Source organism: Melanotaenia boesemani, chromosome 6 (assembly GCF_017639745.1).
Source record: "Melanotaenia boesemani isolate fMelBoe1 chromosome 6, fMelBoe1.pri, whole genome shotgun sequence".
Classification (NCBI taxonomy): domain Eukaryota; kingdom Metazoa; phylum Chordata; class Actinopteri; order Atheriniformes; family Melanotaeniidae; genus Melanotaenia; species Melanotaenia boesemani.
Genome location: NC_055687.1, coordinates 37,753,817 through 37,768,724, shown reverse-complemented (window position 1 = coordinate 37,768,724; position 14,908 = coordinate 37,753,817). Strand labels below are relative to the sequence as shown.

At 43.3% G+C, this 14,908-nt stretch overlaps 1 protein-coding gene across 1 annotated transcript; it reads right to left on the bottom strand.

The window, feature by feature from the left end:
- Positions 1–5,689: 5,689 nt before the first annotated feature.
- LOC121642121 (E3 SUMO-protein ligase KIAA1586-like) lies at positions 5,690–14,680 on the bottom strand. Its single transcript, XM_041988615.1, has 4 exons — positions 13,661–14,680; positions 13,350–13,445; positions 12,497–13,157; positions 5,690–5,846 (listed from the first exon to the last, which is right to left on the bottom strand). The coding sequence occupies exons 1-4, from the start codon at positions 13,812–13,814 to the stop codon at positions 5,690–5,692; spliced, it is 1,068 nt and encodes a 355-aa protein (XP_041844549.1). The 5' UTR covers positions 13,815–14,680.
- Positions 14,681–14,908: the final 228 nt, after the last annotated feature.

The following is a 14,908-nucleotide window of genomic DNA, read 5'->3' as shown; positions in this document are numbered from 1 at the left end:
AATATAACAACATTAAAAACAAGTAAAAAGATGCAGACATGGATTAGTAATAGGCAAATGTTTGACTCAACCAACTGGAAACATGAACGTATATGTAGTATATGTAAATTTTAGGTCTGTGGTCATTTCCATGACCAATTATAACATTTAACTGGTAATCTGACTATTCATTATTTTGCTGGTGAAATGTTCTTATTTGAGCCTTTAAGAGTGAACTCCTGTGATCAGGTTACGTCTGTGAGCCACCATAATGATCAACCTCAATTAAAAGTAAACTAGTTTGATGATACTGGAAAACTTGAGTTAAACTCAAGCTGAATGTACAAAATAATAATAACAGCCTGATAAAAGACAAAAAACAAGCCATTTGTTTATATTCATGTATCTTTCATTATTATGGGAGTGCTCCTCACCTTCGACTCTCCAAACTAGCCATTATAGCTAGATTGAGGTCCTCATCCTCAGAAAAGTCATCAGACAGACAAGTAAGTGTTAAATATGAAGAGTAGTCTTCATCATGACTCCTAGCGCTTGGGTTGCTGTCACTACTCGCAGAGTTGTCACCATCATAGCCGCTTGTGACTGCTCCACCATCATTTATTGCATAGTTTCTTTCACCATGGCTACTTGTGCTGGCTGGTCATCTCTACTTGTACAGTTCCCTCGCCCGCCATCATGACCACTTGTTCCTGCACTGTGGCCACGATTGTCACAGTTTCCATCATTTAACTCCATTACTCTTTTTCTTTTAACAGCACTGCTAACAGTGGGGTTACTTCCATAGCCATCATCATAGTGACTTCTAGTGCCAGGATTACCATCTTCATTGTGACTTCTTGAGCTTGTATCAGCTCTTGTGGTGATACGGCTGCTTGGGCTTGTGTGGTTGTGTGAAGCATCAACTTCAAAAAGGTCATCATCACTATCATTAGCAGTTGTAGCAGATGGTTGAGGTTGATTCAGGAGGGATAGGAGTAGACTCTTTTTCTTTACATTCAGTCTTTTAAAGAGAAAGTAAGAAGACCAAAAATTTTAAACAGAAGTAAACATTGCAACATCTAAATTACTGTAAACAACCATGTTAAAAAGTAGTACTTGTGTAAAAAAATATTTTGTATTATCCTTGTTCTGATTGCAATAAAATCATTTTTGTCGTTTAAAAGGTGTTGCACTACTACATGCGATACACAATATTTATATAATTTCTTAAGACAATTACACTATTTTAAGGATAATTATTTAAATAGTTAAGAAAATAATGTTACTTACTAGAAGGGTCTTTGATGGTCTAACAGATAGGGCTTTTGTTTTAGAAACCTTGTGGATTAGCATGCCATTCAGCTCCTGACTTTCCTTTCTTTAATGGGGATTTGAGGCGGAACTGTAGATTTGATCACAAATACATTATTATGTTGAAATATGTTTTTATATGTTGTAAAAAAATGGACCTTTACCTAACATCTTCTGGAAGGTGGTGACCAAAGCCTTCTCTGATGCATTTTATAACAGTCTGGTAGTCCCAAGCCTTGTGGAATTCAAAAGCACTAAGAATATGTCTATGTGTGTGCAGCCATTGTTTTGGCCCTTCTTTGCAAACTATATCCCATGTTGGGTTGGGAAGCAGTATTATGTCCTTGTTAAAATGGGCGTGCTGCTGATCCCTGGCTCTGAAACACATGAAAACAACAGGTTCATGTTAAGTCAGGGACCACTAACAGAATGTCACACAAAACCCACAACTTCAGAAGAGCAACCTGATAAGTTAAAAACATTCACTGCATGGACACTTAAAATGCTTTAGACAAGAAGTAAGTTCCTGAGAGAATTGTACAATTTTACAGCTGTAATTACAGCTATTTGGATAACATTGTTTTTCTTGATATTACTTTAAAAAAAAGAGGTCAGGATTTGTTTATTCTAATGTAATTAATCATTCTTAAGACAGGGAGGAACAGCATGAATATTATATTATATTATATTATATTATGAGAATTTAGGGGACGAAGCTGGAAATGAAAGACACCTCGACAATGAAACTGCGCTCGACATATCAACGGAATGATCTGTTTATACAGTACACGATAATAACATCTCTTTCCACTCCACAAGTAGAACCAATAAACTCAGGAGAAGTACTAAAATCACCGTGTCCAGATAAGTTCATGTTTGTACAGGTCTGAATGTGGAAATGCAATTAGCAGCAGTAGCACATTAAGAGCCTAAAAAGTAAATAATATTTACCTTTTTCTCCTCGTGCCTGGTGTCCACTTAGTGAAGCAATGCTGTGCTTGATAACAAGGTTCACATTCTCTCCTTAATGGAAAAGATCTGGAAGAAACGGCCAACACACGGTTTTGCTGGTGGGATGGAAAGAGTGATGCTAGGTGGCTAGTTAGCGTGTCCTCTGCTACTGTTGGTTGTCCGGCTGTTGCGTTAGACAGGGTTCTAATCGTCTCTGCTGAGGCCAGTAATGTATTCAGTAAGGCAGTAACTTAGATGGCTTCCAGGCTGCTGAGCAGACATCTGTACAGCATAAATCTTTATAAAATCTCTTGTAACCATAGTCTCCTCCTTCTTCTTCTTCAGTTTTGAAACAAAACGCGCTCCTTTTTTTCAACTCCGTGACTTCCGTTTTAACTGAAATGACTTCCTTTTCAAGTGAAATTCACTCACACACACTAGTAGAATTCCTTTCATACATACTAGTGAAATGCGATTTTTTCAGAAATTTCATTATAGTGCGTGAATGATTTCAGTATAGTATATAAGAGGCAGTTTCAGTATAGTGTATGAGAGGTTTCAGTATAATGTGTGAATGACTTCAATGTGTCTGTGAGAGGGTAATTCTGAATAACGTCTCAAATGGCCCCTCATAAGATTTGGCATGTCAGACAGCAAAAGTAAAGTCACACCCAGTTAGTTTAAATGCGACCTCACTCCAGAGAGAGGCCAAACGGCTCAGAAAAAGTACAGAGAAATGTTAAGCAGCCTCATCTACATCACGACCTGTACTGGACCAGATATTAGTTGGATTGTGAGCAAACTATCACGGTATCTGTCAGACCCCAGAGAAAAACATATGACTGCTGTGAAACATGTGTACAGATACCTGAAGGGAACTAAAGACTTTGAGATGTGTTACAAGAAGGTTGACACTAAGTTGGAACTGATGGGTTATTCTGACACAGATTGGGCTAACGACCCAGAGGACAGAAAAAGCACCACAGGCTATTGTTTCAGCTTACAGAGTGGTGGAGCTTATCTTGTGGAAGACAAAGAAACAGCAAACTGTTGAATTGTCAGCGTGTGAGGCCGAGTACATGGCGTTATCAATCGCAGTTCAGGAAGTGTTCTCCCTCACACAACTACAAAATGACATGGGTCATTGTCTCTAGGATACCTCGGTGAAGATTTTCAAGGACAATCAAGGGACCATACGCCTGGCAAAGAATCCTGTAAACCACCAGAGGAGTAAACGTGGACATAAAGTCCCACTTTATAAGGTCAAGTGTTTTGCAGGGTGATATTGTTTTGGTGTATTGTCCAACAGAAAACATGGCATTGTCGTGTTAACAAAGGCAAGGCAAATTTATTTGTATAGCACATTTCATGTACGAGACAATTCAAAGTGCTTTACATGAAATATTACAGCAAGGTGCAGAAAGCAATAAAAGAAAAGACAATTAATTAATTAAAGACAATATTAAAACATGATTCCAGCTTAAAAGAACCAGATCCAGATCTGGACTCTAAATAAAAACTAGTTAATGCAGCAGAGAACAGGTTGGTCTTTAACCTGGATCTAAATAAACTGAGTGTTTCAGCTGATCTGAGGCTTGCTGGGAGTTTGTTCCAGATGTGTAGAGCATAGAAGCTGAATGCAGCTTCTCCATGTCTGGTTCTGACTCTAAAACTGATAAGAAACTGGATCCAGATAAGCTGAGGGTTCTGGTAGGTTCATACTGGGTCAAGAGGTCTCCGATGTATGTTGGTCCTAAGCCATTCAGAGCTTTCTAGACCAGCAGCAGAAGTTTAAAGTCTATCCTCTGACGAACAGGCAGCCAGTGTAAAGACCTCAGAGCTGGACTGATGTGGTCCACTTTCTTGGTCTTAGTGAGGACTGGAGCAGCAGAGTTCTGGATCAGCTGCAGGTGTCTGACTGATGTTTTAGGTAGAACCTGTAAAAACACTGTTACAATAATCAAGCCGACTAAAGATGGAAGGTGGACTAGTTTTTCCAGGTCCTGCTGAGTCATCACATCTTTTACCCTTGATATGTTCTTAAGGTGAAAGTAGGCTGATTTTGTGGTTCCCTTCATGTGTTTCTCAAAGTTAAGGTCTGAGTCCATCACTAGACCCAGATTTCTGGCCTGGTTGGTGGTTAAGCCTGCTACTAGAGCAAGAAATGAGAAGTTCTGCTCATATTTGTTTGGCATATGATGTACAAATGTGAGATGAGTGACAGCATCGAGTGGGGGTGTTAGAGTGCGATGTGTGTCACTATAGACGATCTCTGTGCTAAAGTTCTGTGTTCTGTGACTGAGTTAATAAAGAGAGCGGAACCTCTTACTTCAGTTAGTGGAGCTCTGTATGTTGAGCTGTAGAGTTCAGCCGTGTGAGAGGAAGAGAGGACCACGCAGCTAGTTCAAGTATAGCATGTCTGCAGTGTGTTTCTGTGCGAGCGCTACTGCACCATATATATACGTGTATGAAGGATGTTAACCTATACGGGAGATTCGAGAGAGGAATCAAGAATTTTGAAACAAAACACGCTCCTTTTGCAGTTATATACAACCAGCTCTGATAACCATCGGCTATGTCTGCCAGTAGGATCATTATCCACAGAGCTCTGCCCAAACACCTGGTCAAAGATTGACCACTTCCTTTCTGACGGGCTGAGTGAGTGACTGGCATAGGCAATAACATGTTCCCAGTTGTCCTGGTACAGGCCACTTGCTGGTGGTAAAAGCTGATTTTTCTCTGTCCTGTGTCTCAAGCTCAACCTGCCAGTAGCCGCTGGATACGTCCATTGTGCTGAACCAGCAAGCACCAGACAGGCTGTCAAGGACGTCGGCAGGGCATGGAAGGAGACAAGAAGGGACAAGGACAAGAATGGAAAGGACAAGAATGACAAGATGGCGGCGCGCATGGATGCAGCGGCTTACGGCTCTCCATTCCAGTGCTCTTTTCTCTTTCTTATTCTGTCGTTTTTCTTTCTTTTGTGCACGAGTGGTCGTGCAAACATCCCGTACACCCACCAGATGCGACTTTCACCACACGCATAACATTCCAGACGACATAGCGAGACAACAGCGGGCTCATCCCAACGGTGTTCACATTATTGCGGGGGACTTTAATAAGGCCAACTTAAAGACTGTACTCCCGAAGTTCTACCAGCATGTTAAGTGTGCTACAAGGGGGGAGAACACCCTGGATCATGTCTACACTAAAATCAAGCATGCAAACAGGGCTGTACCCCTCCCCCACCTCGGACAGTCAGACCATCATTCCCTCCTGCTTCCCCCGGCCTACACCCCCTCAGACGTAGGAACAGGCCCACCACAAAAACTGTAACAACCTGGCCTGAAGATGCACTCGCCAAACTCCAAGACTGTTTCCAACAGACAGACTGGGACATGTTTGAACAACAGGAGCTGGACACACTCACAGGAACGGTACTGGACTATATTCAGTTCTGCATCGGGAATGTGACTGTGGACAAAACCATCAGGGCTTTCCCAAACCAGAAACCCTGGATGACCAGCCAGGTCCCCGCACTCCTCAGAGCCCGGGATGCTGCCTTCAGGTCAGGGGACAGAGCACTGTACAGTGCTGCTCGAGCTGACCTGAAAAGAGGCATAAAAAGAGCCAAGGCGGACCACAGGATGCGCATAGAGTCCCACCTGTCCAGCAACAACACTCGGGAGATGTGGCGGGGCATACAGGACATCACCAACTTCAGAGGTTGTGATGTGTCGACAGCAGATCAGAGTGCAACAACTGGCAGAGGAGCTAAACTGCTTCTTTGCCCGAGTACCGGGCAAGGTGCTCAGAGCACCACCAGCTCGCCCCCACCTTTACCAGGATCTTCAACCTCTCCCTGGATCAGGCAGTCATCCCACACTGCCTCAAATCTTCCATCATAGTCCCGGTGCCGAAGAAGTCTCCCATCACCAGTCTGAACGATTACCGACCAGTGGCCCTCACTCCGGTAATCATGAAGTGCTTTGAGAGACTTGTTCTTCAGCACATCAAGGACCATCTCCCCCCAGACTTCGACTCCCACCAGTTTGCATCCCGCTCAAACAGATCCACTGAGGACGCCATAGCTGTAGCTCTTCACTCTGCGCTGAACCACCTGGAGCAGCAGCAGAGCTACGTCCGGATGCTCTTTGTGGATTACAGTTCTGCGTTTAACACAATAATCCCGGACAGACTATGCACAAAACTGGACACTGTTGGCCTCCCCCCTCTCACATGTGCCTGGATAAAGGACTTTCTAACAGACCGACCCCAGACTATGAGACTAGGTCCCCACCTCTCCTCCACCCGCACGCTGAGCATTGGCTCCCCACAGGGCTGTGTGCTGAGCCCCCTCCTGTACTGTCTCTACACCCACGACTGCAGACCGGCCCACAATGACAACCTCATCGTCAAGTTCGCTGACGACACTACAGTGGTCAGACTCATCTCCGGGGGTGATGAGGCTGCCTACAGGGAGGAGATCCTGAAGCTGGCTGCTTGGTGTTCTGAGAACAACCTCACTCTCAACACCAAGAAAACCAGGGAGATGATCATCGACTTCAGGAGGCTCAGCACGGACCCAGCCCCCCTCTACATAAACGGCGAGTGTGTGGAGAGGGTCCACACCATCAGGTTTCTTGGCGTCATCATCTCAGCCGACATCTCCTGGTCAGAGAATATCACGTCAATCACTAAGAAGGCTCAGCACCAGCTACACTTCCTGAGAGTCCTCAGGAAGCGGAAAAAGAGACTGCTGCAGGTAGGTGACGCTGGTGGCAGGTTAGTGACACTAATGCTGTAGGTGACGTAGTTCCGGGGAGACGGCAGATTCAAACTAGGTGCTCCCAAACACTTATACTTTCATTCAATTGTATTTTGTTTCAGCCTAATCAAAATATTCTTTAAAGTAGGAAAATAGTATCTTTATAAGGTACACTCTGGAGCACAGCGGGGAGGATTTGGCCAGCCTGACAGATTTTATAGATCGTTGTTACGACAGAATCGTCATGGGGAAACCAAACAACACGTCCACCCCCTCCACCTCATCTAAGTCCAAGAGACAGCGAAATGAGGATTCACCTGGAGCTATTTCACCACCGGGGAACGACTCAATGGATGTTCTGATCTCTATAGATATGAAACTCAATAGTTTTGATGCGCGTTTGAGCCTGGTAGAAATTCTCCACAAGGAGTTCCAGGCGCTACGTGAATCATTAGAATTCAGCCAGAAGCAGGTGGAAACTCTGGCTGTAGAAAATGCCGGTCTCAGAGAGTTGGTAAAATCCCTCACCGAGGGCTTGACCCGTCTCTCGGAGGAAAATAAGAAGATGAAGGAAACGGTGATCGATCTGCAGGCGCGGAGCATGAGAGAGAACCTGGTATTTGCAGGGATTCCAGAGCAGACGGAGGAGGACCCCGAGACCACGGTGAAAAACTTAATCAAAACCCATCTGAAGCTCCCAGAGGAAACGGTGAAAAACATCTCCTTTCACAGAGTCCATCGGCTCAGCGGGAGGAAACCCGGGTCCAGCAGACCAAGACCTATTGTAGCGAAGTTCGTCAGCTTCAAACAGAAGGAGCAGGTGAAGAACCAGGGCCGCGAACTGAAGGGAACGAACTTTGGAGTAAACAACCAATATCCGAGAGAGATTCTGGACCAACGGAGAGTCCTGTTTCCCATCAGGAGGAAATTTATTGCTGAAGGCGCTCGCACTGTCATCGCGGTGGATAAATTATTTATTATTGGACAGCTGTACCGCGGCCCGGACATCACTCCGTGGCTCTACTGACTTGGTATGTGCTTTAATTTTCCTGTTTTCTCACTAGATCATGTTATATCCATAAAACTGCCATAAAAGATAATTTAGTTAACAGTAAATCCACTGCCCGTCTCCACTACACTGTTCATGATTCACAGGAACGCACACAGAACAGCACAAGCGCACATACATCTCTGTCACAACCAGCTGGGAGATACACATGCACGCAGAGAAGCAGTGGGATGCACGCACACACGCTTCAGTAATATGCATATAGCCTCATTTCTGTGGTTGGTTCATGAACGAACTCACATTTGTCACTTGGAATGTGCGTGGAGATGGCACAAGGGAAAAGAGGTTAAAAATTTTTAATCGTCTGTAAGAAATGAAAGCAGATATAATATTACTCCAAGAGACTCATTTATCAAACTCAACAATAGATCTTCTCTCAACAACCCAGTTTCCACACGTGTATTCAGCTTGTTATAATTCTAGGCAGAGAGGAGCAGCAACTCTTATTAATAGAAGGTTAAATTTTGATATAGATAATACAATCATAGATCCAGAAGGCAGATTTATAATAGTTACATTATCTATTAAGAATGTTAAGTTATGTATCGCAAATATATCTGGTCCAAATGTAGATGATCCTTCTTCTTTCACTCCCTCTTCGCCTCTATGGTCACTCAGATAACACACTAATTATAGGAGGGGATTTTAACATTATATTGGACAAACAAAGTACCACAGGAGCTCCTCGAGTCAGGAAATCCTCAGAAACTGTAAAACATGAAGGATTTTGGTCTCTGTGATGCTTGGCGCTCTCACCATCCCACACTAAGAGAATACACCTTCTTCTCTTCAGTCCACCATTCCTATTCTAGATTAGATTATTTCTTAACTAGCAGCTCGCTGATGAATGACATGTCAGAAATCAGAATCCATCCTATTAGCATTAGTGATCACGCACCAGTATCATTCACTCTGAGAAGTAAGAGCAATAAACCAGCAACTAGAAACTGGAGATTTAATACGTCATTACTTAAAGATCCTGAGTTTATCAGCTACTTTAAAAGAGAATGGTTCTTATATCTAGAAAATAAGGACTTTCCAGAAACTTCAGCGTGTGTTCTTTGGGAAGCAGGAAAAGCAGTAATGAGAGGGAAAATAATTTCCTTCTCTTCTCATTTTTTGAGCATGGCAACAAATCTGGAAGGTTCCTGGCTAATCAGTTAAAAACAAACAAGGAGAAATCAACCATCTCCTCTGTCAGAGATCCAGAAGGAAACATCAGCCACGACCCTGACAAGATAAATAACACTTTCAAAGAATTCTATCAAACATTATATACATCACAACTAACTACAACAGATGACAATATTGATAAATTTCTTAGTAACATCAATCTTCCAAAATTAAAACATTAAAATAAGATGGTCTTGGATTCCCACCTTTTAGTTGTCGAACTCCAAGAAGCTCTCCAGCATATGCTCAACAATAAAGCTCCAGGTCCAGATGGTCCAGGTCCAGATGGTTACCCAGCAGAATTCTACAAAGAATTCTGGACAATGCTGGCACCCACTTTCTACAATATGATATTAGAAATAAAGGAAAAACAAAAAATACCTTCAAATATGAACCTAGCCAATATTACTCTACTATTAAAACCAGGTAAAGACCCGACACTTCCATCCAGTTACCGTCCAATTTCATTAATAAATGTAAATCTCAAAATAATTAGCAAAGCTTTGGCCAGAAGAATAGAAAAAATAACCCCTCTAATAATACATCCTGACCAAACAGGCTTTATTAAAGGTAGACATTCCTCTACTAACATGTGTAGATTAATTAACATCATAGATTATTCTACTCTACATAACCTGGAATCCACAGTAATTTCTTTAGACACAGAAAAAGCGTTTGACCGAGTAAACTGGAAATTTTTATTTGCAACGTTAAACAAATTTGGGTTTGGGTCATCTTTCATAGATTGGATAAAAATATTATATAACAACCCAAATGCATGTGTGAAGACCAATGATCAAACCTCTCCAAGCTTCTGTTTGCAGAGAGGCACCAGGCAGGGCTGCCCGCTTTCTCCATCACTCTTTGCTATTTTTATTGAACCCCTAGCTGCTGCCATAAGACAAAATAAAGAGATTAAAGGAATCCATGCCGAAAATATAGAACACAAGATAAGTCTTTATGTTGATGATGTATTACTTTTCCTCCAGAACTCACCAACATCTCTCCCCCAGACAATCACACTTACTAACACATTCTCATCAATATCTGACTACTCTATTAACTGGTCTAAGACTATTATTATGCCCATCAACTGTGACCTACAAAACACACCCAATACTACAATACAGTCTGGAAACATTAGATATCTAGGCATAAACATTTCCTCCAGGTTATCAGAACTGACAAAGCTAAATTATGTCCAGCTACTTAAAGCAATAGAGGATGGTCTCTCACGGTGGAGGTAGCAGTTTGGATGAATCATGGTTAGATGTAGAGCAAGCATTGTGTGAGGATCTGTTTATCTCTGACCTGCCATTCATCAGCTCAACCATCAAAACACACAAGTGTTTTAAAAGCATCAATATCAGTTCCTCTTTAGTGGCTTGGTGGGATTTTCTAAAAATAACCAAATCCTCACTTTTTTCATGTAGGTTTACACCCCTCTGGAACAACCCTGACATCCTGCAAAACAAAAAACTTATCAATTTTACTCAATGGAAAAATAAAGGAATAAAACAGTTAGAACATATAATAGAAAATGGAAACTTCTTATCATTTAATATTCTCACTTCACAATATGGAATCAGTAGCAAAACATTTTTAGAATATCACCAGCTTAAATCTATTATATGTAAAAAATATACCATTAATCAATTAAACTTACAGCTACCTATCAGGGTGGCAGAATTCATGAATCTCAATGCCCCAAAGCTATTATCAAAAACATATAGACTATTATCCAAACTAGAAGACTCAATCTGTCTTCCAACTTCAAAATGGGAGGGGGACTTATCCAGTAACTTTAATAAATATAAATGGTGACAAATATGTTTAAACACCTTTAAAATGACTAAGAATTCAAATATGTAACTAATACAATTCAAAATTCTGCATAGAACTCATTATACAGGACAAAGGATGTTCAGGATGGGTCTGTCACAATCAAGCATCTGCACACACTGCAATGAAAACACACCTGACAACTATCTCCATGCCTTGTGGTCCTGCACACCTGTCCGCAGGTTCTGGCTTCAGGTATGTGTGGACATGTCAACATGGTTTAAATGTAATATTCCTACAATCCCCGCACTATGTCTACTAGGTGACTTGGGGGACATTAATATGGCAATTAACTCTGCACACACAATACGCACAGCATTATGCATCGCAAAGAAAACTATCCTTGTGAACTGGAAAAACAAAAATAATCTGTGTATTCAGCAGTTTAGGAATCTCTTAGTTGACCACATCAGTAGTGAGACAAAGTCTGCCTTCTCAAAGAACTATTTAGCTGAATCTCATTCCCTCTGGTCCCCTGTGCTTAGTTCCATCACTTAGTGTAGGTGGAGGACTGTGACCTCGTTGCTATGGGGGTTTGGGAAATGGCCGGGAGTGACTGGTGGTTGCGGGTTCTTTGTGGTTGCCCGTGGTGCGGGACCGGGCTGCTCTGCGGTGGGGGTGGCTCTGGGTCTGGCCTTGTCAGGGGCTGTGGGGGCCAGCGGTTGGAGTCGCCTCTTGGCGGGGGGTGAGGCCACTGGTGGCGCCTGGGTTGGTGGGCTTCGGTCCTGGGCCGGGAGGCCGGGCCATTCCGGCACGGGCTGGGCGGGGGTTCTGGGCTCTGGTGCCCGGGGGTGGTCCTCCTCCCTCCGGGGTGGTGGGGTCTGTGTGTGCTGGGGGTCTGGGCCTGCCTGTATGTGCTGCCGTGGTGTGGGTTGGTGCATGCCCTGGTATCTGGTTGCCACCCTGGGACCCAGGGTATGGTGGGTCTGCCGCTGTCCCCATCCTCTCATTCCCTGTTAGGGGTGTGGGAGGGTGGGTACTTTCTGGGGTTGATGACGGCTCACTGGCTGTGGTCCCTGAATGGCCCGGTCGTGGGGGGCGGCCTCTCCTGGCCTGTCTTGCCCTGGGGGGCCTCCTGGGGAGCGGGGGTGCCTAATGCCACTAGAGGCTCATCATCCAGAGGGAAGTTTGCTTCCCTCTGTACGTACATCCCCAGACCCCTCTTACTTCCCGCTCTCTCTGTCTCACACACACACACACACACACACACACATAGGGAGGCGTGGAGCCATGCGGGGTGGAACGGAGGAGACCATTCAGTCAGTGGTGTAGTGGTCCATGGAGAAGTGGGTATACTCAATTTTCGCCACGTTTTTTTCCTTTTTTCCAAGTAGTCCAAAAAAAGCTGTTTTAGAAACAGTGACATGTTTAGACTACTATAGTTGTTCATGTTTTCATGAAGCCACTCTTCTGTAAAGCCAGCATTAGTTAAACAGGTAAGTAACGCCTGTACTATGCCATCTGCTCTCTGATTTTCAAGTTCAACAAGTTCCAGGAATATAAACTCAGGGCTTTCTTCTTGAATTGATGCTTTAATAGAAACTGTCATGACAGCCTTGTGACTTAAAGAAGATGCCTCATCAATCAGAACAGCTAACTTACTGGATGATGCTATAATGCTACTGACAATTTTGCTCTGCATCTCACTAGCAACATGCTGTATTATTTGCGTTGCACTGTAACGTGAATGAAGTATTGAGCCCATTTTTACACCATTCAGTTCTTGCAGCTCAATGAGGCTTTCATGGTCAGAAAAGGGTCGGTTATTTTTGGCCAGATGGTAGGCTGTTCGAAACACAGCTTCAGTTTCCTTCATGTAGGACTCAGTCATGGTCTCCATTGCATTGTCAATGGCAGCTTCTTTCTGTTGCTCTGCCACCTTCACAGCCTGAGAGTGGGCCTTGGACAACGCATGTTTCCTCACCTTATTTCTCAAGACTGACAGACTTGTTGTTCTACTTTCATGGCCAGACACTTGAATTTCAAAGTTCATCCATTCTCTTGAGAGTGACACACCTTGCTCCTTGTTGATCCCAATGGAGTTCACACTGCTACAGACCAGACATCCTGTGAAGCATAAACAAGCAATGTAATACTGTACCCACAGCTGTACATGAGAATGGTCCTTTTACACACACACACACACACACACCTACACACACACACACACACACACACACACACACACACACACACACACACACACACACAGTTTCAGAAGTTACTTAGTTAGTTAACTGGCAATCTACCTAAACTTACCTAATTTTTTGTTTTTGGATCCCAACCAGGGGTTCTTGGATTTGAAGTCTTCTGTTTGTTTAGCACTCCACAGGTCTGGCCAGTCATTATTTATGTCTAAATAAAAAAAAATAAAAATAAATATTTTGCATCTCCATGTCTCTCTCTCTCACATACACTCACAATAGTCATCAGCAAGACATGGATCATGGATCCCCCGATTTTCATAAACAACCAACATTCAAAATGAGGTGTTATCTGTCAAAATCACCATTTGCTGAGGCTTCACTTTTCAATAAGCTGGAGAATTTACTTCCTCTGTATGTTCTGACCTGGTGGTGGTAGACTGGGTTGACTTGCCTGGCTAGCGCCCAGGTGGGAGCTGCCAGGTTTGCTGGTTTCAGGGCTGGGGTCTGCCTGGGGCTGGTCTGGGCCTGATTTGTGCCTCTTTATAAAAAAATCTGCAATATCTCCCTTTCTTTTCATTTTTGTCTGTCCCTAAACAAAGTAAGACATTCTGATTAGACCTCAATATTGTTTTAGGCCGAATCTTAAACTATTTGTCCCAATTCTTGTGTTTTTAACTTACTGTACTGAAAAATCAACTACCAGCCTAGCTACTTTAAAATTAAAATTACCTTTAAATTAAACGTTATAATTTAGACCTTCACAGTAACAAACAAGCTTCATAGAAACTGAGATAATCAGTTTCATCTAACATTAGTCTGGTATGAAATTCTAATTAACACTTACTGAAAACCAACAATGGCGCGGTTTCCCCTCATTATTCCAATCTAGCTAGCTTCAGCAACCTAACATTAGGGTAACATTAGCCTTTCATAACGCTAGCAACTCGCACAGTTTAACTACTGGTGACAAAATCTCGTCTCTTCTAAATGTCTAGTCATATTGCCAGTAGGTTAAAACAATGACTTATTTGGAAACCACCTTAAAACTCACCTGCAGGATGATGTCCTTCATCAACTGGGTTGGCATACTGCCGCCTGCTGTCTGCCGTTAGCGAGTTTTTTTTTTTCCACTTGCACCTGAGGTGTTAGCAATATTTTTCTTGGCATGACCCGCCCTCCTCTGCCTCTGATTGGCTCATCTGTACTCATGTCTAAAGTTAACCAATCTAATCAGTGAAGGCTGCGAGTACCAGCCAATTAGAGGCAGAAGAGGGTGGGTCGTGGCTTCATGATCCTTAAGGAAAAAATGGGCTACCTGGCTCACAGATATTACTGAATGGTGCGCATCAGGGGGATTTAGAAGTGGGTATACGCAATGCTGACCGAAAAATAAGTGGGTATACGCCGTATACCGCCGTATACCCTGGACTACACCACTGCATTCAGTGGTCTCCTTGGATGCACCCCGTGGCGACTCGCCTCTCAGTTTTAATTGCACCAAGACACCAAAACACAAGAAACACAACGCACAAACAACACCTGGGGGGCATGTCATATGGTGCATGTCGGGCGGGGCCACTTAAGTGGCCCGGCACCCGGCTCATTGCGGTCACTGCCCCTCAATTTTAATTGCACACAACACACACTACCTAAACAGTCTGTAGCGGGGAG

What these genes read in the sequence shown, in the direction of transcription:
- LOC121642121 (XM_041988615.1), bottom strand. Translation starts at nt 13,814, where the DNA reads ATGAAAAGAAAGGGAGATATTGCAGATTTTTTTATAAAGAGGCACAAA. An exon ending in ACCCAGTCTACCACCACCAG is followed by an intron (nt 13,446 to 13,660) that starts GTCAGAACATAC and finishes TTTTTTATTTAG; the next exon opens with ACATAAATAATGACTGGCCA. An exon ending in AATGCTGGCTTTACAGAAGA is followed by an intron (nt 5,847 to 12,496) that starts GTGGCTTCATGA and finishes GCCTCTTTTCAG; the next exon opens with GTCAGCTCGAGCAGCACTGT.